The sequence below is a fragment of the Sinohyriopsis cumingii genome, chromosome 2 (genome assembly GCF_028554795.1).
Source record: "Sinohyriopsis cumingii isolate HCF-2022 chromosome 2, ASM2855479v2, whole genome shotgun sequence".
NCBI classification, from domain to species: Eukaryota; Metazoa; Mollusca; class Bivalvia; order Unionida; family Unionidae; genus Sinohyriopsis; species Sinohyriopsis cumingii.
In genome coordinates this window covers 120,960,611-120,985,757 of record NC_142962.1, presented here as the reverse complement: position 1 = coordinate 120,985,757, position 25,147 = coordinate 120,960,611, and the positions used below count along the sequence as shown (strand labels likewise).

The window sequence follows — 25,147 nt, the reverse complement described above, 5'->3', positions numbered from 1 at the left end:
TTCCACTTAAATCTTTAATGAGTTTCAAACATCCCTATCTGATGAAAATTTGTTGATTTGGAGAGAGATTTTGAGAAATTACTGTTTTAAAATTGTCAGTATTTTGGGAAATACCAGAGAAAAGTGCATATTGACAATTTCCCTGCATCTCTTTGGTAAAAATATGTGTGTATCTGAGGAAAATTATGGAACATTTCTTGAATTTAAATAGGAGCAAAGATAACATATTGGTAACACTTGCTTTACACTGCTTCATTGCTGTCTTCAAGTCCCAGTCCTTGTACATGCAAGGCTAAATGTTTCCCATCTTAAGTCATTAGTTTTCTAATGGTACTAAACAGTTTCTCTTATTCCAGAGCAATGAGCAGTGATGTTTGAAAAGTCCTCAAGGCAGTTGTCATGATATTTAAGATATTAATTGGATAGTTATTTATCAAGTCTGCCAACAAAGAAACTCAATAACTCTTTCTGCTTTGTGCTATATTTGATCAAATGATTTCTGGATCATATTAGTCTGAAGTCCAAGGAATTTTTAAAACTTGGACAGTTAATTTTTAGAAAAACTTCCTGTCCTTTCTCAAAATTTGAATTTTCAAATACCTGTTCCAGTATCTAGGCTTTTATTTTGAGGTGTAAAAAGTTAGTGACATTACTTTATAAATATTAAATTATATACAATAGATTCTTCGTATCGAATGCGGATTCACAGACTCTTGGCCATGAGTTGAGTGGGTGAGAATAGGGGTTAACGCACAATCTGCACTGCAACTGGTAGATGGTACTGATAAAACTGGATGGATATTTGCTTTTGAACTACATTATTTACATTACAAACACCTTTACATGTGATAAAAATATGTCATTCAGAAGATAAACTATGCAAGCCACCATATGGTTGCCAGACTTCGTTGTAAACCTAGATGTATTTTTTCATTGTTCTGCACAAGTCAAACCACTTCATTGTGAATGAAAATTGTATTAATTAAATTTACAAAGCGCATGAAACAGAGTTTCTGTAATTTTTGTATACTATCTTTATTTCAAAGGTATTGAAATATAAATGTTACTGTGATTTAGTTGACAACATATTTCAATACTGGATGTGAAAACCTATGTTTAGTTCTTTGCCAGAAGCTTATTGAATCTGAAAGGAAATGTGATATTATATCTATCAAACTCATTACAGAAAGTAAATGTCCTTGAGCTACAAAATGTAAGATATGAACTTGTCAATTCAGTAAAGAACAAAATGAAATTTTTTTTTTTGATGATCAGCTAATCAGTACAGGTAAAATTGAAATTAATGTTGATGAAAAATGAATGTTTCTATGAATAACTCATTTATTTATTTTAAATTACACGAGACATATAAGACATTGTTCTTCTTCAAATATGTTACCAAATCATAATATTATAAGTACATCCGCTACCTTGCAGATGCAGCCCTGACAAGCCCAAAATAGAAACAATATGCCTAATAGCTTCTTTTAGCAACAAAAGTGAAAAAAGGTCATCTGCATGCCTGGGTGGAAGTGGTCTCATTGGGTTGAGGTTTTTGTGCCAAATTCCATCAAACATTGTCAGATACTATTACTGCTTAAGGCTGGCTGCATGCTTTTTCTCAAGGTGTACAAATAATGAATTCATTTTTGCTTTTCTATCAGTTTAGTAATTTTTCTTTTGTTTTCTCACCACAGGAAAGTATACTTTTATTTTTTCTGTCAAAATCTTATGGTCTTCATCATAGATCACTATTTTGCACTTAATTTGCTTAACTATGACATACAATAACCTAATTCTTGCCATCTTAATTGCCAGCCCTATGGTTTCCAGTACATAAATTCAGCTTAGTACTTGACCATTTTTGTTATTTATATAATGTATTGATTTATTCTATGTAACAAGAAGAGTTTTACGATTTTCTCTTGCAATTTCCTTATTCAGTGTTCTTGTAACAACAAGTTCAGTTTAACGCTTGAGTGATATCACCAGTGTATGTGATTCTTTTTCTGTCACTAATTAATGGGCTTTGCACACAGTTCCAGCTCTGCTGGTTGCCCTCGCTGCTGCAACAAATGTGGATCCTTACATTACAGCCTATTGGGACATTCATGGCATTGCACTGTGGCTTGTACAGCCTATTTGGACATTAATGGCATTGCAACATGGCTTGTGTTGGCCAGTCATGGACATGCCACTGCCACAGATGAACCATGGTACTAGCTACAGAATTGACAGTACCAACCTTTGCACCAGATGCCACCTGATCATGGACCATATCCACTCCAGCTCAGGGAGAGCCTTGATCTGTGCCTGCAACTACCAAAACTGTGTATGATGATCTATTTCTTTTTCAGATAACTCAACTGATCATAATATGTTAGGAGTATCTGATCCTGGACCATATCCATGCCAGCTTGGGCACAGCCTTGATCAGTGCCTGCAACTTCCAGACCTGGGTATGATGATACATTTCTTTTTCTGATATGTTACCTGATCATAATATGTTAGGCGTATGTCCACAACCTTGCAGATCCAGCCAGCTTTGGCTACAGGCTGTCAGCTTGTATAAATAAAAAGGGAGTCGGAGGAGTAGTTAGTTTCTGCATGGGTGTAGGGACTGACATCTAAAACCATATTTTGTAAAGTACTACTTTTACTCATGTGGATTGCACATTCACACATTCTTGCAGTTATCTCACTTCAGGGGAAGTATAATCCACCTGTTTTATACCTTGTTCTTGCTTTATTTTCATTTCTGATGAATGTTTATCACTTCTTTTGCTAATTTTTGCATGCAGTTATTCAGTCAACACCATTATAATTATATGCACAGTGGTCATTGTTCCTTTTTTATATGTCAGTTTAGTGCTCTACCTTTCTATTTTGTTGTTGCAGTACCTTTTTTGGTAGAGCATTGGACTTACAATCCAAGTGTTGCAATAGTTATACTTGCCAGGGTATCCTTGGGAATGGTACTTAATTTCCATTTTCTCAGCATGATGTAGCCATTAATATGTTAAAACCAACCAAGCGAGCAAGGAACCGTTTGTTTTTTTTGTCGACCATGGTCGACAATAATTAGCCCATTATTAATACTTTGGTATCTATACGGTTTAGGAATGCATTTTAAATTAACATTTCTAAACTATTACAGTGCTGTTAATGTTCCCCTTCTCAGGTAGTTTATGTGTTGCTTGATGTATATGCCTTTGATTTTGATATTCCAGGTGCCAGGTGGGTTTGATATTCCAGGTGCTTAATGGGGAAAATGAAATGAAGTGATTCATGCCTGCACATGCATCCATTATATGTGTAGGTTGGGAGATGTGTGGCATTTGTACACATTATATGGAGGATGTATGAGCTGACCACTTACGCCAGGCTATTTTCCCAGGCCAGTAAGAGGGCATAATAAATATGCAGCCATACTCTAAGTAACGTCATCACCATCAAGTTTCTTTTGGCAAAGTCTCAGAAGGAAGAAAGTTCTCAAGAAGAAAAATCACTGGATGCATTCATCACAGGCTTCTCAGAAAGTTCCAGCACCACTGTTGCAGACAGACAAGTAGCTTGGCACAGCCTATGGGACCAGTTTTGATGTGGCTTAGAAGCATAATGGGGCCTAGAGCTCACACTATGGTTCTACTACACTCAACATCTACAAATAGTGATCCTGTCAGAGATACATTATACCTACCCTTAATTTTGGACCCAAACTGGCTTAGGACCAGCTTAGTTCCAGCGTTGCTGCAGTCTTACTAAATGACTTCCAGGACGAAGTAGAGGATAATAGTTCCCAGTATACTTATAACTGGCTTCTAGATATGGATAATCCTTGGTGTCCTGAAATCATAGCCTCCCCACAGATTGTACTTTTGCTCTCCAGTACAGCACCAGGGGCCCCGAGTGGTCTAAAGCACTCTCCGTATCGGATCAATGCCATCTCACCTCTGTCTGCATGGGTTCGAGTCTCAGGTTCAGCCACTGTGGGGGTGTGAGAAAGCTTGCCAGTAGCTTCTCATGGGTCAGTGGTTCTTTCCAGGGTTTTCCCAGGTTCTTCCTCCACCATTAATACTGGTTGCCATATATAGCCTATTGTGTGCTGAAAAATGGCATTAAACCCCACAACAACAACAACAACCAGTACAGCACCAATAACACCGTATTCTTGACTTGTTTACCTTGACCTGATACAAGTTACAGTGACTGGGTACATATTTTGTGCTTTAACGTGGGTCTTGATGGAAATCATGCACCATGCTGTCATATTTCTGGGTCACTTCCCATTCATGATATCCAACTACCTGTATTACATGCTGAAAAATATCTGAGTTAGATTTTGCATTAAGACATGAAATCTTGTAACACTTGCTACGCCTTGGATTCCTTGTCAGTTTGACAGTCTGATCTCACCATATCTAAACACTTCATCCACTTGGGCATGGAATTCAGTGTCTGCTTGAACCAGGTCTCTCTACATCAAGAACATGCTCTATGCATCATCTTGACAGTGGGACTTGCATCCCTGTTCAAGCCTTTCAGAACCTTTCGTTGACCCTTGAGCCTCCTTAATTTGGCAGAGACATTATTGCCCTAGGCTATTCATCTTTTTGACACCACTTCAGATGTTCTTCCTCACACAGTTGCAGCCAAAAAGCTCTACCAAATGAATGAAAGTTTTAGAATTCATAAAGTCACATCGCTGCAAATGGAGGATTTCAGCTGGCTTTACAGTGGGCATCACACCCTTGGATTGGACTTGGAGTTAACCAGCTGCACAGATGCCAACCTTTTTGGGCTTGGCACACCCACATTATATGGCAGATGTTATTTGGGAAGGGCATTCTAATTCTGATTGACAACCTGTCTCAACTCCATCTGGATACAAGGAGGACCTCCAGGCCTATGCCATCAGTTTTTGGGAACTTCAGAGGTTATTGTTGACGGATCTGCTTTAGGTCTGGTACATCCCAGGCAGGCTCATTGTCCTAACATTCATCTTGTCAAAACCAGCTATTCATTCATACCAAAGGGTTAATTTGCAACATGTATTTCGGCTGAGTCTACACTCACTGGGGTCACATTCTGATAGACTTGTTTTCAACAAAGAGGAATATCAGGCTCCTGACTTCTGTTTCAACAGTAACAGACCCAAAAGCCTGTGCAGTTGCTACCCTTTCCCTGATTTGGAGCTTGACTTGATGCATATACCTTCACTCCAGCACACATGGTTCACAAAGTCTTGCAGAAAGTGAGGAAATTGGAGTGCTGACTTTGTCCTAGTCACCTTTGTTAAGTGAGAAAATCATGGATCAATGACCCAACAGCAGAGAGTCTCAGAACAATCTTGCCCTCTACTTGCCTGCTCAAGCAACCATGAATACAGGTTTTCCATTTGAACCAGCATGCATGTTCATATCAAACAAGCCCTTAAAGGGCCTACTGCCCTATGAGTTTTGTCCCAGTGGTAAAAAATCACATCAATCCATTAAAAAACTTGGCACCAAAAATACCTAATCTCCTCAGGCTTTTAAATGAAAGGAATCTACCGTATTTTCTGGCCTATAAGTTGGTGCAGAATATAAGTCGAATTCACTAATTTTGTACATTTTTCATCCTTCGTCCATATACAAGTCGATTTGGAGTATAAGACGAGGCCAGATCAATAACTTGGTTTCATAGTTTACACTAGTAACTTCTGGTTTCATGAATATTAATGGTATCACTGTATGATATTCCATATGACTGGCAGTCATGAAATTGCATCATCAATGCTAACATGCTTGTGATTTTACTCCTGTACATGGCACTGCTATATTCCGTTATCAATTGACACAGCTGATTAAACAGTCCATGCTTGTTTTAATTATGATATCCATTGCAACAAGAGTCACATGGATGTGCATGCTATGTACATGTTAAAGGTCTAAAGCTTTAACCTGATTATTCCAGTTGGAACCAGTCTTTGAGTGCAAGATTCAACAGATGAGATAAACTCAATGAGGCTAACAATATGGAAATAAAAAATGTGAAGAAAATTAAGAGAGAGAAAACAGAAACATTACAAACAAAAAATAAATAAAAATACTTTTTATTATACTTTAACATATCTGTGAAATGCAATTTCAAATTTACACAAGTGAACAGTTTTATAATACATATTATTTAACCTGTCAATTATATTTGAAAGCACATCAATGTTGTAATTCATTTTATTACCTGTATTAGAACTGTTCCACATTCTAATTAAGAAAAAAATTATTAAGAGTTCACTTAATTATCTCCAATATCTGAAAATCCCTTGAAGTCTTCATCTTCCGTATCGGAATGAAAAAAGGCAGTCATTTCCAAATTGTCTGTCTTAATCTTGTCTATGACATATGGAAATTGTTAATTTTTGCAGAAAGTCTACTGGTAGTTTCTGTGCCATAGTAGTGTGTTGTCTTATACTATGTCCCCTTCTTTGCATGAACCTAAAAGACCATGACACAGTTACACTGAAACATTCAATTCCTAATTCAGTTGTGATTTCCTTTGCCTTGAGCCTGAGATCAAAAGTTCATTCCACAACACGTCGTGTTGTGTCAACACATATTCTTCTGATTTATCCTCAATATTATTCCATCTTGCTTTGCAGGCATGATTTGCTTTCTTTGTTGTTTTTTTTTTTTGTAGTGCATAATGCAGCCTTAGCTTTATGCCAATTCCGGACACATTTTTCACTCATACCATATTTTCTGTGAGCACCCATATTCCCATCTTCCATGAACTTCACAACTTCCAGCTTTAAAGTTGCTGTGTAAGACTTGCGTGATTTGACGGGAGGCATTGTGAGATAAGTTGTATGATTTGTACGGGGAAATTTAAGACAACTTCATTACCTACTTAGTAGCTGAAAATATGCAACAAAGTTTTGTTGTTGTTGTTCTAGGGTTTAATGCCATTTTTCAGCACAGGATAGGCTATACATGGTGGCCAGTATAACTGGTGGAGGAAGAACCTTGGAAAACCCTGGGAAGAACCACCAACCCACGAGAAGCTACTGGCAGGCTTTCCCACGTGCCTACGTTAGCCGAGCCTTGGACTCGAACCCACGCAGGCAGAGGTGAGATGGCAGTGATCCGGAACGGTGAGCGCTTTAGACCACTCAGCCACTCGGGGGCCCCCCAACAAATTTTTATTCACCAAGATCAACCACCAGGCAAGAAGCCTAAACTGTTTTGAAAACAGCCTAGCCCAGTTGAGGAAGTTCAAGTCTGCCACAAAAAATACCTAAATCATTAAAATGTGCCAGTACTATAGTAATGAAGACAATGCCCATGGCTAAATTCATTATTTACATCCAGAGAAGGGAGTGGACATCATTTCCTGTGGTTCTTAATCCAGTTGATAATAAAAACAGGTAGCATAATTGATGCGGATTAATGATAAAGAATAATGGGGTACTGGCAATACAGTAACTAGTAGACAAAGCCAGTATCAGGGTTTAAACAATTATGGCAAAACTGCCTTTGATTGTTGTTGGAAACCAAAGACCAATTTATCAACTACCACTATAATCAAAGAGAGACACTGAAACAACAGCTGGTTAAGAATGAACATAGATGATGTGTTGACATTACAATTTGCTTTAAATTGAAATGCCAAACTAAAAATGGATAATTGATGATCTATGAATAGTCCATCTATATATCTGATTTCAGTTTAGTTTAAACCATATTTTTTTGAGAAACTTTGTCAAATACAATTATAAACATATGATTTAGGGGATTCAGTAGAAAGCATAATCTAGGGTATTTTATAAAAAATCATAGAACGCTAGAGTTTATATGGATTACATCCCTTTTTGTTAAAATGGATGAATAAAACAAAATTATTTCATAACTTTTTTTAGGAACAAAAAATATGCTTTGAATTAGTACAGTACACTATAGAGTATAGACTGTAGGTGTGCTTTGCTTGCCGGTGAATTTTTTGTCGGTACTTGTTTTATTTCATATTTGAGAAATAAGAAAATACAAGCAGAATGCAAACTAAATAATGACAAAACTTAAAAATATAAATGTATTTATATTAGTTTATAACAATTTATTAACATAGTTATTTAACAAGAATTTACTTCCATGTGACCTGTTTTTGATTATATTGATTATAGAGCAATTTTAATAGCATACCGGGTACCGTAATCCATATGTAAATCAATGTAATTTCATTGACATAATTCAGATATAAATCGATTCAGAGTATAAGATGAAGACCTGACTTTCAAGTCAAAAAGTATCGACTTATAGACTGGAAAATGTGGTAGCTTTAGTCACCGTCAGTGGCTACTGTTCTGTCATTTTGGACACGTATGAAGATCATGTAAGGAAGGACATGGGCTTAAATATGGATCTCTGCGATATTCTGGTCATCGTTGTTTTCCCCAGGATGTCTGTTGTAAATGGAAACTACTGTGGGTTCTGAAATGCCTTAATGAGTCACCATTTTAGTCTATGTCCAGTACTCAAGTGACTCACCTCTTGTAAGATAAGATGAAATTCATGTGTTTCAGCTCACAGGGGCAGAGCAGAATCATTCCCTTATGACTGTAATGTAGGACTTGATGTTAAGGTGAAGGTCAACATTTTCTAGCTTCTTCCCAATAGACTTGTCCCAGAGAACATGTTGGGTCAGTAATGGCAGCACAACAAGCTACCCTCCAAATTCCTACAATAGCAGCACCAATCACAACACAGCCACACCCTCCCAAGCTCTCCCCACTCATACAATTCTATATGGCATACACTGTCTTGAAGTAGTGACTGGTGCCTGTAGAGTTTTTGACACCAGTCCCTCTATACAGTTGGAGACCACTCTCCTCTAACTTCCTTCTTAAGCAAGTAGACAACTTTTTAGCAACATTGTGTAGTAATTTGTTTTGGTTTCTTTTGGAGAGCTGAATTTGTAAGGTAGTGGATGTACACCAAACATTATGGTCAGGTAATTTATTGTTGAAAATGTTTTTCTTTACTTTGATAACTGGTTTTCCTAGGACACCAGTCTCTGCTCAAAAGCACAGATAGTGATTGGCATCCAGTGATACGTCAGACTCCAAACACCCAGCATCAGTGGCACAGACATTTCTGAACTGTCATCACTTCCCAGTAGACTGACACCATGTGTCATTCCTGGACCAGTACCAGTCCTAAACCGTTGAGGATATGCATTGTGAATGCCTAGAAATAACCATATCATGACCTGGTTGTACCCCAGTTTGGCTCACCATTCCCCACACCAGCGCAGTTGTCAAACTTATCGCAAGTGATATCCAATTTGATAACTCAAGCTCACAAGCATCATTTTTCTTTGTTGATACAGTGATGTCCAAAGACACCGCCTTCTGTGTATCAATGAAGTATTCTGGCTTTTGCCACCAGAGTTCCGTCTGTATCATCCATATGAGTGACCTTCATCAAGATTCCTGCATCTGTTGAACTCTAGTCAATTAAGACCAGTCTACCTTCAATAAATTTCCATTCTGGTCATATTGCTGACATACTTAACTGTTTTGAAAGGTGGCTCCAAGACTTAAGTGTCAATAGATCTTTCTTTGTGCACTGTTCACTCCCGTAAAGTTTCATCTTGGCTTTTTTTAACATGATAGTTTTTTTTTTATACAAAGAACTTGAAGGTCCTGTGAATGTCAAAATCTTCCCACAACAGCTGGTTTGAAATGTTGTAGAGATTGGATCCATGGTCAACATGATTTCCTTGGCTCTTTTTCAGCAATATATATTGAGACACAATAAAATAATTATCTTTTTTCCTGTCCCAGAACTTATAATGACATTTTTTCTTACCTTTGTCATTTGGGGGCCCCGAGTGGCCAGGTGGTCTAAAGTGTTCTCCGTTATGGATCACTGCCATCTCACCTCTGTCTTCGCCAGTTCAAGTCTCGGATTCAGCCAATGTGGGTATGTGAGAAAGCTTGCCAGTAGCTTCTCATGGGTCGGTGGTTCTTTCCGGCATTTTCTTGGGTTCAGCCATGTATAGCTTATCGTGTGCTGAAAAATGGCGTTAAACCCCACAACAATGACAACAACAACCTTTGTCATTTGTCCCAAGACTTAAGAAACGAAATAAATTTGTGTTGAATTTGTGCAGTGCCCACATCCCACTATCAAAACATTTATTTGATATAAAAAAAGAAACTAATCTTGTATTGTTATCATTTATTCCTCTTTCTTTGATCATGAGCATTAAATATAAAATATATCCATGAACATATGTAGTGTAGGAATCTATGCTGTAGTGTGTATCCCTCATGTCCGATAACACACGACACGTCCATTGACATGAAATAAATCGTGTTTGGTTGTACTCGGGGGTTTGAATATGTTATCCAGATGAAAACTGGATCCAATAAACTCTCATACGAGAGTGATATAATCAACCAATTGCTTGAAGACACCTGCCATTTGCGCATGACATGGTATTATGTGCAAAATAACCAAGATTGAATTATATCCATGTCAACTATATGACAGTATATTGCAAAAACAATCATTATTTGAAAATACATTCACTTGTGTGCAAGTTACAATCTTTAATGGGTTACAGAAAGTATTATTAAAGCAAGTTATTGCTGTGAATACTATTTACTCGCAGACATCGATGCCTGTTTGTATTAATTATAACTAAGATGCCAAGCAAATAGAAACCCAGGTGTTGAATAAACACAACTGGCAGCGAGCAGTAAACTCTGTTTAAACATACTGAAAAGGACATCAAAGACAAATGTTATTTTTAAGCATGTCGAATTTGGTTCCTTTTATGTCGATTTGTTTTAAAGTGTATCAATACAGAGGCTAATCTATTACCAAGCAAGGGGCCCAGAGTCACCGTTATGGATCATTGCCATCTCACCTGTCTGTGTGGGTTCATGTCTTGGGTTTGGCTAATGTGGGTATGTGAGAAAGCTTGCCAGTAGCTTCTCATGGGTCGGTGGTTCTTTCTGGGGTTTTCCTTGGTTCTTTCACTACCATTTATACTACCCGCCATGTACAGCATATTGTGTGCTGAAAAATGGCATTAAACACTACAACAACAACATTACCAAGTGTGCCGATTTATTGGAGGGTGGAATATACAAAGTTGGCCGAGATATGGAAACTAACTTTGGTTCCTTTTTACCAGTATTCATGGGAATTTAAAAAATAAATTGAAACAATGGAATGTGCACAGATATCGCTGTCCCAGCATTGCCCAGAAGATTTGGAGAAACAAAATCATTGATGAATTTGTGAAGGCCAGAAGAGAAGATGATTCACTGATAATATGATCATTAAGATGGATGAAATTCTAGTGTACTTTGATCTCACTTCTAGATGGACTGAAGATAAGATAAGGGTTAAAAGTGTGAAAATTGGAAAGACTGGTACAGATTTTTAAAAATCTGACTTTAGCCCTTGCATTTTCTGCTTCAGGAAATGCGTTGCCTCAAGCGATAATTTTTCATGGCTTGAGAATGCTAAACAGATTTTTTTGCACTGAAAGAATGGATCATATGTGTGCAGGAGAAGGGTTGGGTTGGTGAGATAATTAAAGAGTTTTGTCACAAATACAGTTTTATATTTTTAAAAACAAAACTTCAAATTGGAGTACATTTTCCAATGTAATTTTCATATGATTTATAATGTGTCCCATAACTTACAAAAGAAATAAACCCTGCTGTGTCCTAAAACATGCAGTGCACAAAAAATTTTCTTTTAAAATGAATATATGGTGTCCCAATAAATACAGTATCCCATCATATATGGTAAATGCAACTTAATTTATTTCCGTCAAGAATCCTGCAGACAGTAATGCTCCATCTTCATTAGCCAAGGTTCTGATGTGATAACCCTATCTATACCTTGGCAGATCAAACATGTAGTGGTCTTTGTCCTAGCGACATCTATTCGATTTCATGAGTTGCCTCCTTTATGCCAAATAACTGATAGCATAGTGCATTGTACATAGTGCATCTCATAATGCCAAATGACCAATAGCATAGTGCATTGTATATTGCCTGAAAATGGCAGAGGCTATTGACCTAAAAAGGATACTTTGTAAGTTTTAAATCACAGTTATGACTATACCAGAGGGAAACCATTACAGGTGTATTTGAGTGAAAGGTATTTGCACAGACATGGAATGGCAGTGGAAAATTGCTTATTTACAGACTTGCCAGCCCTCAGGATTTTGGCATGAATTTCATGACTTTGATAGCGATTCACAGGTTCATGCCGCATACAAAAAAGTCAAGAATTCCCAAATCCTCAATCAGCTTAAATTGGGAACAAAATGACTTTTATCTGATTAAGTGCTTGTCAAGATAGCAGTAGTTACTGATGCCAGTAACAGTCCTGTATTGCTAGTCATGATGTTAGTAACCTATATCCAGATATTAATGTTTGGCCAGTAGCAAGCATTGTAAAGTATATTATCTATATTAGAAAAGAAGTTTTACAAATACTCGTAAAGAAAATAGGGGCCCTGCTAATTTATTTTTAAATGGCACATGTACAGACTCATAGCAACTGTATTTTGTTTTTAAACAAACATTAAATGAAGACGGCTTTTCAAGTGTAGGAATTTGTGAGATATTGAAAGCTTAGCATATATTGTAATTTGCTAGAGTTCATTTTTCTGTGCATGTTCTGACACTGCTAAGCGTTAACCATTTGACGTTTCAACTTCTGGATTACATTTTGTGATTAAGCTATACTACACACAATATGTTTTCACCTCCAATGCAATATGTATTCCACAAAAAGTGATGCATAGATTGGAGTACACCAAAAATTTCCCATGCGTTCAGCCATGAAACATTGATTACATTATGCTTCTCACACAGTATTGTGCCACGAATTTTTAGAATTGGGAATGTGTACTGGGGCTTGTACTATTACTTACAATTTACCTGTCACACATGTATTATATTATTACATGGTACCTATGTGACAGATAAATTGTAAGCACCGAAAGGAGCCCCTGAGGACATTAGGCAGAATGATGTAAAAAAGCACACTGCTAGCAAAAAGCATATAAATATTGGGAAAATTAAAAGCACCCCCATCAGAAGTCTTGTATGCTTCCAATGCTGAAGCATTGTTTTTGAGTTTTCCGGTTGAACATAATCAGTCTTTCTCAGTTGGAGATAAAAACAATGACAGTGAAAGGGTATTTCCAATTGTGAGGAAATTTAAGACAACTTCATTACCTCCTTAAAATCTGAAAATATGCAACAAATTTTTATTCACCAAGATCAACCATCAGGCAAAAAGCCTGAACTGTTTTGAAAACAGCCTTGCCCAGTTGAGGAAGTTCAAGTCTGCCACAGCATCAGATCGTGACAAATAGCTTGAAGTTTGTGAATACCAGTAAAATTGGCTGCAAATAAATTTGTACATGTAATCAGTGTAAATAATGTTCTAGTCTTATTTTGGGATTTTCATATAATGTAGTATTGACCATCAAAGTGGATGAAGCTAGTGTCCCGGTATAATTTTTCACTAATTGTGTTCAAAATTCACTAATTTGTATCCCTCTTTTCACTAATTACAAGTCTGGAGGGTTGGCAGCTCTGTGTTTATCAGTCTATTTAAGTTCTGTGCTCCCCTTGTCTTGATCATGTAGGAACAGATTGAATATTTGCCGCTGCATCCAATGAAATTCACAGACCCAAAGCACAGAAATATCAGCTTGAGACGCCAAAGTGTAGATAGGTTTATCATATTGAAACCTTGGCTAGCGAAGATGGTAATGCTTGAGAGTCCGTCTCGTGGTATGTGCTTAACAGAGCAGCTCAACACGTGCTCCATCCACAGCATGATTCAGAAGGTAGATTTCACAGAGAACTGGATATACCAATTACATACAGCTGATTGGGATTAACGTCTTGGTCTAAATGGGAGTTTAGTCATTTTTAACATGATATTGAACTACCTGAATGATATTCTCCAAGAGCACCAGTTGGGTATCTTTTGTTTCATTAAACAAAATCCCTTTTATGCCTCTGTTTCACATTAGGTTCCTTGCCAACAGGTACAAATCCAGTGACCTCTAAACCCAACATTTCATTCACTTGGACATGGAGTTCATAACCCACTTGAACCAAGCCATTGAAAGCCATCTCTCTGCTGTGTCTACCATTCACACAATTGAGTTTCAGCCCAAGAATTCTTCTCCTTTTGGGTTGCCTCAATGCTGCAGTGGTGGATTAGTTTTCTTTGGCCTTATGTTCATGAGACCCCTGCAGATGGTCATCAAACCCTGTAATGGCAGAAACATTGCCTTTACTCCAAATGATAAAGGGGATACCAAGTTTCCAGACCTTTTCATTCTGGTTTATAATTTTCTTCAGTGGTGTCTTTGTTGAAAAATCCACATTAAGTTCACCATACTGTAAGCAGGTTTATTGTCCAAACAAACTCACTGTCCCAACTGAATCGACCACTTCACATCAAATGTTCCATTCACCCCTTGGTTTTAAGTCGAATCTGCACCCAATGGGTTTGAGCTCTTATGGATCAATTTCTAATGAGGTGGAATGCCAGGCTTCCAGTACCTTCTTATCTCCAGTTCCTGATCTGAAAGTCAGGGCAGTTGATGATATTTTTTTAAATTGGTTTTAATTGACATGGCCTTTCTCCAGACCTCCCTCATTCCCATAGTCCTGCAGAAAGCAAGAGAATCAAAGTGCTGTCGTTTCCTGATTGCTTGCCACAATTAGGAAAACAAATCATTGATCAATGACCTCCTAAATCTAGCAGCAGAGATTCCAGAAAGATCTTGCCTATTCCCTGCTAGCTAATACTACAGCAAATGCACGTTTTCCATCAAAACCCAGAGAGGTAAATGCTGTACATGTGGCTTATATTAAACAGGCCATGAAGAAGTGGTGGACAGAATGCTTGAGAAAGAAAGTACACTGTTCAGAAAGTGTACAAGGGTAAATGGAGAGCAGAATTTCAGCTGTCTCGTTGAAGTTTCAGTATTAAAAAACCCAGCCAATTTCAGTGGGTGTCCAAGGAGAAGTTAGCCCAGTCACAATCATGGGCTATCCTCTGACAAATTTGGATACATTTTGCCATCATGGAAGGGAGAGTATAGTCTGAGACAAGCACCTCACTGACCTAGTGAACTTTTCATATTGTCTTGACTTAAGAGTTTTGCTCTTTGTCCCAAATTTGTATCAACTGTCCCAATGGGTTCTAATGTAGCTTAACAAGAGACCATTTGGAAGACTGTCAAGAGCCTTCAAGTCTCATACAGGACCTGCTGCTTGATCATTTTAGCAACAGCAGGTAGAATTAGTGAGATCTGTACCTTGCCATTTTGCTTTTGCTAATGATAGCTTTTGCTTTCATTGCCAAGAATATGTTCCTCATGGAGAATCAATTTTTTTGTCTTAATACCCCTTTATTGAACCTTTCATCCTGTGGGCATCTACTTAACCTAGAACCCTTATCAGGGGTTAGAAGTGGAACCTACTCAGAACTGGAAAGGAAGTGATAATGTTTACTTCTCTTTCATCTTGGATTTTGTTAGGATAACTGTCTTGCCTACAATGAACTAAACAGGACCAGATCTGATGATTATTGCACTAAGTTAGGGTGGTCACCACTTTCATAGCATTCAAGCACAGTTGATTTCTGATGTCATTAAAGTCATGGATGGAGGTCAGAGACAGAATTCTCAAGCTATTATCATAGAGACCTTTTATCCCAAAAGGCTGTTTGATCTGGTAAGGTTACCTTCCTAGATAAGTATATATTATGATGAGATGTGTTATACATCTTGATTTAATATTGTCTTGCATGTTTGCACTTGTACACATTGCCTTAACACATTAACCCCTGGAGGTTTTTGTCATTTTCAAATGAAAACCGAGTAGGAAACACATTTTGAAAGCTATTTCTGAATAGATCCAAAAATGCCAAATCCCAGGTGATCTTTCAATAACATACTGCCTAGTTGTGTTAGAAACATCTTTTTTCTTTGGCTGTTTGGCTTGCGCATGAGCAGAAAGGTAAAAGTTGGAGTTCTTTTATTTTATTTTTTTTGCTGAACGGAGCCATAATTTTTGTTTCGAGACCACTCTTTATACCAAATGCCCATCTTATCCTACTTTTTGCAAAGGTTCATCTGTCTGTCTGCAGTTCATACCGGTTTGCCTTAGATCTGAGACCAAAAAGTCTAAATCCGGACACAAAATCGGATTCCAACCATGGGCGAATTTTGGGTAGAAAAAAGTCGGGTCCAAAAAATGAGGTTTTTTATATCTGTGTTTTGTAGTGCAACTAGATATTCAAGATTATTTGGTATCATTGTAGAGCTATATCTGTCTACCTTTCTATAATACCACCCACTTAGTGTATCTTGCATGACCATGACGCTACAGAGCTCGGCAGTAGGCTACTACCTCCTGCCATGTTAACTCATTGCTAGGGGTTAATGTGTTAAGATAAAGGTCACAACAAGGGATAGTGCAAGTCAAAGGCCTATTTCCATTCCCAGCTATCACCTTTTTTCATTCTATATATCATGGAACTGGAAAGGAAGTGATAATGTTGTCACCAAAATTAACTATATTTTAGTTTTGGATACAATTTTCCAGGTGAAAAAAAATCAAAGAGTAATGTAAATAGTAGATGAAATTCTAAGCACATCTAATTTTATTTGTTACAATGCTAGTTAAGGTGTAAGTGAAATATTAAATTAAAGCAGCTAATTACTGAATTAATTTAATTATTTCTTTGTACAATTAGCAAATACAAAGTCTAGTAATATAGGGTACTCTTACATGCAATCAATATAAATGACAACAGACTTGTGGTGTCTTGCCTGAAATATAGACACAATTTTTTTCCCAGTTCAAGCTAAAAAAGTGGTTTCATAATCACAGCACTATACATCCTAAAGGTCAAGTCCCTTGAATTTTGATACAGAGTCCTTCTGATCTATTATCTTTAATATTTTGGAATAATTCTTGCCACCAGCATCACAAAGGTATGTCTGGGACTTCACTAGAAGTCAAATCAATTAATTCTCCACATGTTCATTTGAAATGAGGTAGAATGCAGTCTGAAAAACAAAACATGATCATCAGTGCCATCCATGGAGACTTTGCAGAATTCATGAAAACAAATTACATGAGGCAAAAATGAAGCTTAAAAAGACAAGTGTTTAATGAGTTTGTTGATTATTGTCAGTAGACTCTTGTGTTGATCAGTTCCGTCATTTTGTCCCATTAATTGGGTACCAGAGGTGTGGTTTATCTTCCAATTTGTTACAGTAGTTTGATGGAACTTGACCCAAGTGCACACCTTATCATACATTAGCAAGTCCTTAGTTTAAAGGTCAGGGTAAAGGGTGACAATATGAGTATATAATGTGCTGTTTGTGTACTACGTTTTCATGGGGTGTGGTGGGTGTGGCTGGTTTTCTGAGGTAGTAGATGTACTGCAAACATCATGATGGGGCATATATTACTGAAGAAACATTTATTTCCCCAGTTGTTTTTATCCTTTTTTTCTATGCTTGGATTTTAAGGAATGTTAGTGATCTTATTTCTGGTAAATTAGATACCAAAATTATTGAGATGGGGAAATTTATAGAACGAAATCAAACTATAACAATAAAATTAAGTGCCTTAATTTTTACAGGTTTGGCTGTATTGGTAATTGTAATTGTTACCTCAACATAATGGTCAGAAGAATTGCTTGCCATTCCTTCCAGTTTTCATGATGTCCTTGACATAGTTGTCACCTGCTCAACACAAACATTGGTCACTACAAATGATACCACATACCTTTACATATTATCTCTGTATCTGTACGTAAAGGTCAACAAGGTGTCAACCGATGCAGCTTTTGTGACTTGTGTTAAGTGTGCGTGGGTAGGTGGTTGGGTGGAACAAACAAAAACATGGCTGATTTTTGGGGGGACAGTAAATCCTTGTTTAAACAGAGACCATTTAGCCAGATATTGGGGTATCTGACCAACAATATATGGAAGCAGTTGTTTATTTTATTTTTGTTGGTAATTAGGAAGGGCCTGGTGTATTGTATGCTTAACTTAATGTCAAGAATTCTACCACTGGATGCTGTAGGGACATTCCTTTCTTCTACCTATATGGCCAGATAATAAACTCCTGGGTTTCATAGGGACTTCCTCTTCCTCTACTTGTGTAACCAAATAATGAACCCATCAATAATGAACCTACCATTCAGAAATGCAACTTGTCTCCGCCACAGAGTAAATTGATTTGTGCCTATTGATGTACAGTTTGCAATAAAGTAAAGTGTGCCAACTCGCTTGTAATTTCCACTCTTGTCACCATTACCTTTTTGTCTTGATGTGGAAATTGATAAAGTTGTCTTCTAGTCCCAAATATTGGTCCTTGAATTAATCATGCCTCGGTCAATTGCCAGTAAGGATAGAATTTTGTTCACCTAGCCTGTCTACTGCCGCAGAATCACTAAACAAACTGGACCTTGGAGCTCATACATCAAGCACTGAAAACTGTATAAATCAAAACCTTACTGCTGGCAGATTTCAAAGATTATATTAGTTCACTCCATCTCTACTGCCATGGTTCTGCCTGGCCAGGTACCCTAGTTATGCTCTAGCTCTTTATCAAATTTGTGATATTCATCTGGCAAGGATATGTACATAGTTTCCTTATTATCTGCATTTAGGGAATGAGCACAGAAGGGGCTTAAAGTGAACAGGGTTTCACTTTACTGTGAATTCTAGCATCTGATTCAGCTTTATCTTGCTAATCCTGGCTCACCTTCCATCCTTCATCTTGTATTCCTGGTTGTGCAACTCTAAAATTTAAAGCTTTATATAATGAACAATGTCAACAAGTCTTCAGGATGACCACACCTTGTACAGTTTTTATTGTTTTTTGATAATTGTCAACCCCTTTGCATGAGAAATTTAATAGTGGTTGATAAATGTTATAGTTGCTCGTATTTTTCTTTTTAATTCTCAGCTTTGTCATATCTGTTTTATATTTTAGTCTTTGCCTTTTACATTTCATACTAGCAGAAGAATTTAAGACTTGCAAAATATTAGGGTACCTTGTATCCAATAGATTTTTTGTAAAGCTCCAATTTACTGATCGTGCATCAAACAGTATAACCTTTGGAATGGTGGGGGTGGGTGCTTTTTCCCTTGCTGCTCTTGAAAGACTTTAAATATAATCTTCCTCTAGCTTCATATTTTGATAATTTATAATTATACAGTCTATTTTGCATGCAATATCTGATACAAAAGATTGCCATTTTGTGTAGCTGAGGTTACCATTGGTCCAAGAGCTCTTGCTATTTAAGTTGTGGTGGGGACTAGGTTATGGATTACTGTGATCACTATGATTTATGATCACTATGCTAGCAGTGGACTTGTAAGAATGTAGGTAACCCCAGCTACCTTGATATTGTGCTTGTTTTTACAAAATAAGAATTTTTAAACCTTTCTAACACTATGTATTTTGTAATGTATTTTGGGTGGTGGTAATTTGCACTTACTTTGTACGAATTTGTCTCCCATTGTCAATGTTGGTCCAAATTAGTCCTTTTGGTCATTGTGTTTTGGCCTCTTTCAAATCCTTTTACATTATTTAGTGTATTAATTTTTTGAGATACTTGGTTAACTTCTATTGTGAATAAATACAATAAATAAATGGTAATTCCACTGACAAATTAATTATATAAGTGCAAATTACAATCTGCCTGCCAAAATTACATTATATTAATCATTTAAGTTCAAATAACATATTACAATACTTGTACAATTATTTATTTGACCTTATGACACTACAAGTCTTATATATCTTCACTTGTTTATTAATATGTATCCCATATTACTGACCATTAATATAGACATGTGGAACACTAAAGATTTAATGATGAGATTTGTGAGAATTAACATGATCCTCCCTCAGTTTATATTTTTTAACACCAGAATTTATCAAACTCACCATAAGGCAAAGCATATTACACTGTTCATCCATCTATTTGTTAACAGTTTGGTTTCTGTGTAATACTACAGTTACAAGACTTTGTGGATGGCTTGCATTTGAGGTAGGAGGAATTTTATCGATTTCAGACTCCAAGGACAAGGTCATTATGACTTAAAGAATGAATAGAGTTTATACACAATGACTCTTAATATTCCACTTTCAGTATTTACAATACTTTGAGACTAGTTTGGATTAAGAAGAACCCGATTGATTTCAGGTCAGCAGAGCAATGGTCAAGGTTACTGAAAGAAGGAAGAACAAGTTTTAATGTCAGAAATAACTTACATGTCACCATTATGAATTTTTACCTTTCCCCAAAGGAAATTCTGTAGACATGCTTGATGCACCATTTCCAGTTCTCGAGATTTCATAAAAGTTATGCATTGATTCAGCTAATTTGAAAATCATCTTATTACTAAAGAATATCAGAGCTTCAACACACAGTAGATGAAATGGAAAAAATGGTCTTATCTTGAATTCTTGGACATTCTTTTTGGCCATCTGAATTTCTGTTTCTTCAAGGTAATCTTGTTTAATTATTATTAGAAATTTAGTTTTCCCTCATCCTGGTAAAATTACAATAAGATTTTGTACAGTAATTTTCAGCTTTTCTGGTTTTGTCTGTGGATGCTGTTGCATTGTCTTAGCTTTGCTTTTGCAATTTTTAGCTCTACTGGTCATTGCTACTTGTTATCTCTACTAAATGGATTGGTCAAATCAACATTTAATTTTCACAGAAAGACTTATTTTGGTGTCTAGTTGGTAATAAATAAAAATGGTGCCAATCTGATATCTATTACATTTGCATGGCAGCTATATTGAAAACCTTGTTATTGCTACTTCTGAATGAAAATTCATGTCAACATGTGGATTTCATCAGACACCTTGACAAGATGTCTGGTTGGTCTTAAACGAAAATGGCCTATCTTGGGACTTTCAACATTACTGCTACTGCCATTATCTCAAAACATTTGTTATTGCTACTCCTGAATGGAAAGGCTTATCAACACAAAGTTTTCACTAAAAGATTTTTTTATGATGTTCACTTGGTCCAGACTGGAAATGGTGTTAATCAGGCATCCAGTATGACTACCATGACATCCATTTTGAAAATCTTGTCATTGCTACTCCTCTTGAAAAGAAAGTAATGTCAGCATAGGGTTTTGACCAGAAGACATCTTATGTTTAACTGGTCCCAAATGGAATTGGTGTCAATCTGACCTCCAGACTTGAAAATCGTTGCTATGACAACTCCTACCTGGATGGTTATATCAACATCCAGTTTTTGCAAAAGACCTTTTGTAATGTGTAGTTTGTCCTAAACTAAAGTGGAACAAGTCTGACATAAAAAGTATGGCTACCTTGGCTGTTATCTTGAAAATCTATTCCCTACTTTTCCAATAAAACAGAATATCATATCAGCATGGGGTGTTCATGAAAATACTTCTTCCGATGCCTACTTGATCATAAATTAAAATAGTGCCATTCTGATATCATTATAAGCACTATGGCTGCTGTCATAAATGGAACGACTTTTCAACATGGGCTTTGCAGCAGAAGACTTAATGGTGTCTAATTGGATAGAATAAAAATGATGCTTATCTGACATTCAACGATCTTGATCTGGAAAAGCTACGATCATCAGCTACTCGGAGCTATGTGAGTGATAAAACCATCCCAGCAATGAGACATTAATTTAAAAAAAGTAGGCATAAAAACTTTATGAAATAAAATGATTTCTGTTCACAGAGGAAAAAAGTTCTAAAATGTTTGGAGAAAATTTTATCTCTTAAAACAAAAAATCACCCACCCACCCCAGAAATAACCTGTTCTACCTATTAAAACTGCTATCATTAGGATAGTGGTTTTATCATTCACATAGGGACCTATGTAGGAATGTTCTCCAAAGAGTCACAAAAGCAGAGATTGTATGCTCATGCATTCATTATCTAATCTCCTAATGTTAATGTGGTTTGGTAATTTATTCAACAGAGTAAGAAAATTTGGATCATAAATTGTTATAGAAAACTTACCCAATCACATTACAGTTAAGCCCTTCCACACCTTGCCCATCTGAGCATCCTTGTTGATATATCGCTGAAGCTTAAATTGAATAATATTTGGTATATGTGTATGGACAAGAGGAAGTAAAATAATTTCTTCCCAAAAACAGAAAACTCTGTTTTGCTAATCTTACTTATTCTATCTCAGTCAGGTTATCTCAGACCTATCATCTCAGTCGTGTTGTCGACATGCTAGGAACTACCTTTAAAGAGAAACCATTGATGTCTTCTGCTGTCTGATGGATATGTTATAAAATACTACAGAAACAACAACAGATATATAACAAAAGGAAATTCACTCACAAAGCACCATACAAAACATTTTGAGACACAGACACACGCAAACTTAACTATTTGATACTCCAGTATAATAATGCAATTGCAACTGAAAACTCCTGTAGATAACAACGATAGTGACTCATTCATCAGTCTACATGCTATTCCACAAAACAATTTCCATGTAGTGTATCATTGCACTAATGACACTAGCAACACTTGCCATATTTCCAGGACAGAAAATATAAATTTCCAAGAAAGTCGTGAATTAGAAACTTCCTGATGTCACAAAACACTTTGTTAGAATTGTACCCTGTAGGCATATCGTACTGCAAAGGATCATGTCCTTTGCCTACCATAGAACATTTTCCAAATTAGAACTGATGAAAGTCAAAATTTAACCAGATAAAAGATATTAATTATTGTCAATTTCATATGACATCCATCAATTAAATGTGATAATACAGTAATAATATCAATGATTTTATTCTATTTTCTCATGCGTAGAACTTGTTTAAATAGGGTTGACATATCACCCCATTGCCAACATTAACATATTTGTCTTAATGCACGTTACATGTATTTGGCGAAACCAAAAGCATGTGGCTCAAGACACTTATTGCACAATACTTCCAACACATAACAATTGTAATTTTTTTCTCGATTTTCTTTTTTCTTTTATAACAGTGGTATATAGTAGCTTGATTCTACTTAGATAATTATTCGGATTTTCATAAAAGGATAGAAAACCTATTTGAGCATTATACAGAGTGAGAAGCAATAATAGTACTTGATGAATGCTGTGTTTTTTATCTGCTAACTAAATTGCAAGGATGCAGGGTTATTTTAATTTAGTTGGAAACAATGGGGTGAGCAAAATGTTTGCACCAAGACAAGGAAATCCCAATTGCGGAGTTACATTATTTGTCTCCCCACTATACTGTAACCACTTGAGTGTGATTTTCTTGTTTCAGACCAAACCCCAACATAGGTTCTGTTAATCTTGGAAGAGTTACTTCATATGATCTTTTTAGCATGAATGAAGACTTTCATGGAGGACTGGATTTGGACATAATAGAATTTAATTCCTAACAATAACAAATATTCTCTGAGAAACACATTTTTTATTTTAAAAAAACTTTCTCCATAACTTGAAACATTTTCAAGCTTGTTCATAACACTGAATATGAGTAAGTAATTGTAAGAAAAATCCTTGATTTTATGTGACCTTTTGCAGGTAAAAATGTACATTGAGGTCTGATTTTCTATAAATATATGAATTACCTGTTACAGAGAGAGAGAGAGAGAGCATTTCTTAACCGTTTTTTTTTTTTCAAAATTCACAATTGTTGTTTTTCTTAAAACAATTGCATAAAAGTCTTGTGCTTTGTAAATAGTGAAGTAAAAAGTTAGAATTGAGAAAGTCAGAATGTGAAAATAGTTTTGAATAATTTGGATATGCCAATTTGTTTGTTTCAAATTCATTGTCATAATTCACATTTGTATTCATAGAATAAAAAGTTGACTGGTTCACTTTTTTTAGGAGAAGTATGCGGGTCTCCCTCTGAAGATTATGGACAGGATATCCCAGTCCGACGACCGGGCGAGAAGCAAAGTGGTCCCCCTATCCTCCCTCCTCATCTGCTACAAGTCCTCCTAAATAAAGATACCCCAGCTCATGTAAGTCACACCTGTCTTGTAGATATGATATACTATTATAATATAGTTATATTAAATTATATTTAGGGTAGTATTGCCCTTGAGAATCTTGCATGTAAGACGTAGCTTTTGCTTTCCTGTGGTCATAATAGCAACATTGGGGTCAACATCATATACAGTGCTCAGGTGTTTACTGTTTGAAATGGTATTAATATTAAAACAGTATCATTGCCAAACAATATGTATGTGTTGCAGTTGTGTAATTAGGAAATGTTTATGCTACAACTTTGCTGAATTTGCAACTTTAAATTAATTTTTTTAAAGTTCTGTGATATCATGAAAGTACATTATAACTGAGCTCTATCTTTATAGTGGCTATATAACATTAGTCCATGCAACTGCACAAACAATATGTTGTTTTTGTTGTTGTTGTTGATTTGGATCCTTTCAAATTTTCAAGTATTTATCTAGCCATGAATTCAGGTGCATTAAGATATGGGAACTTTGTTATAAATATATCATACGTCTACCATTAATTGCTGTGTTTGTCCATCTGTCAAAACATTAATTAACAAAAGATTGATTCACTGTTAAAACCAGAGATCACCAGACAAACAACACTTCTCAGTATCATTTTGTGCTAGATTAGTCTTACTGTATCTTAGGGATCTTTAAAGTTGTACAGTATTTTATACTGCAATTATTAAAAAGTACTAGGATTATTGTGGTACCATCTCTATAGCTGTTACCAGATCTTTTAAACCATGTTGTGGAACTTGTGAAATCTTTTAGTTATATTATCTCTTTATTATAAGGGCTGTTCCTATAAAACATATCCCCTCTGGGCATGGCACTTCAAAAAACTTCAGTAGGAGGTTGTGTTTCAAGCTATTTTGATTCTGATGGTTGGTTAGAAGAATCACTTCTGTTGTGGGTTGTGTTAACAAAATGAGGAATCGCTGGTGAGGTTGTCAGAAGACAAAAAAACGAATATATATTTAAAATCACATCTAACTCCTTCCTAGTGGTCTAATGTGAATAAAACATTGGGTCAGACTATGATGCCAGTACACATAAGTCCATGTAATTT

The 25,147-nt window shown here is 36.2% G+C and overlaps 1 protein-coding gene across 7 annotated transcripts in view; it reads left to right on the top strand.

Annotated features, from left to right (window-relative positions):
• Positions 1-25,147, top strand: part of LOC149805709 (5'-AMP-activated protein kinase subunit beta-2-like) — an 85,898-nt gene that overhangs the window by 42,215 nt on the left and 18,536 nt on the right. For 5 of the 7 annotated variants that reach the window (XM_089950378.1, XM_089950382.1, XM_089950375.1 and 2 more), the window contains exons 5-6: positions 2,358-2,459; positions 23,942-24,078. In XM_089950378.1, the coding sequence (XP_089806504.1) occupies positions 2,358-2,459; positions 23,942-24,078 (239 nt within the window). The remainder of the gene's footprint in view (positions 1-2,357; positions 2,460-23,941; positions 24,079-25,147) is intronic. The other 2 variants (XM_089950379.1, XM_089950380.1) reach the window with 1 other exon arrangement.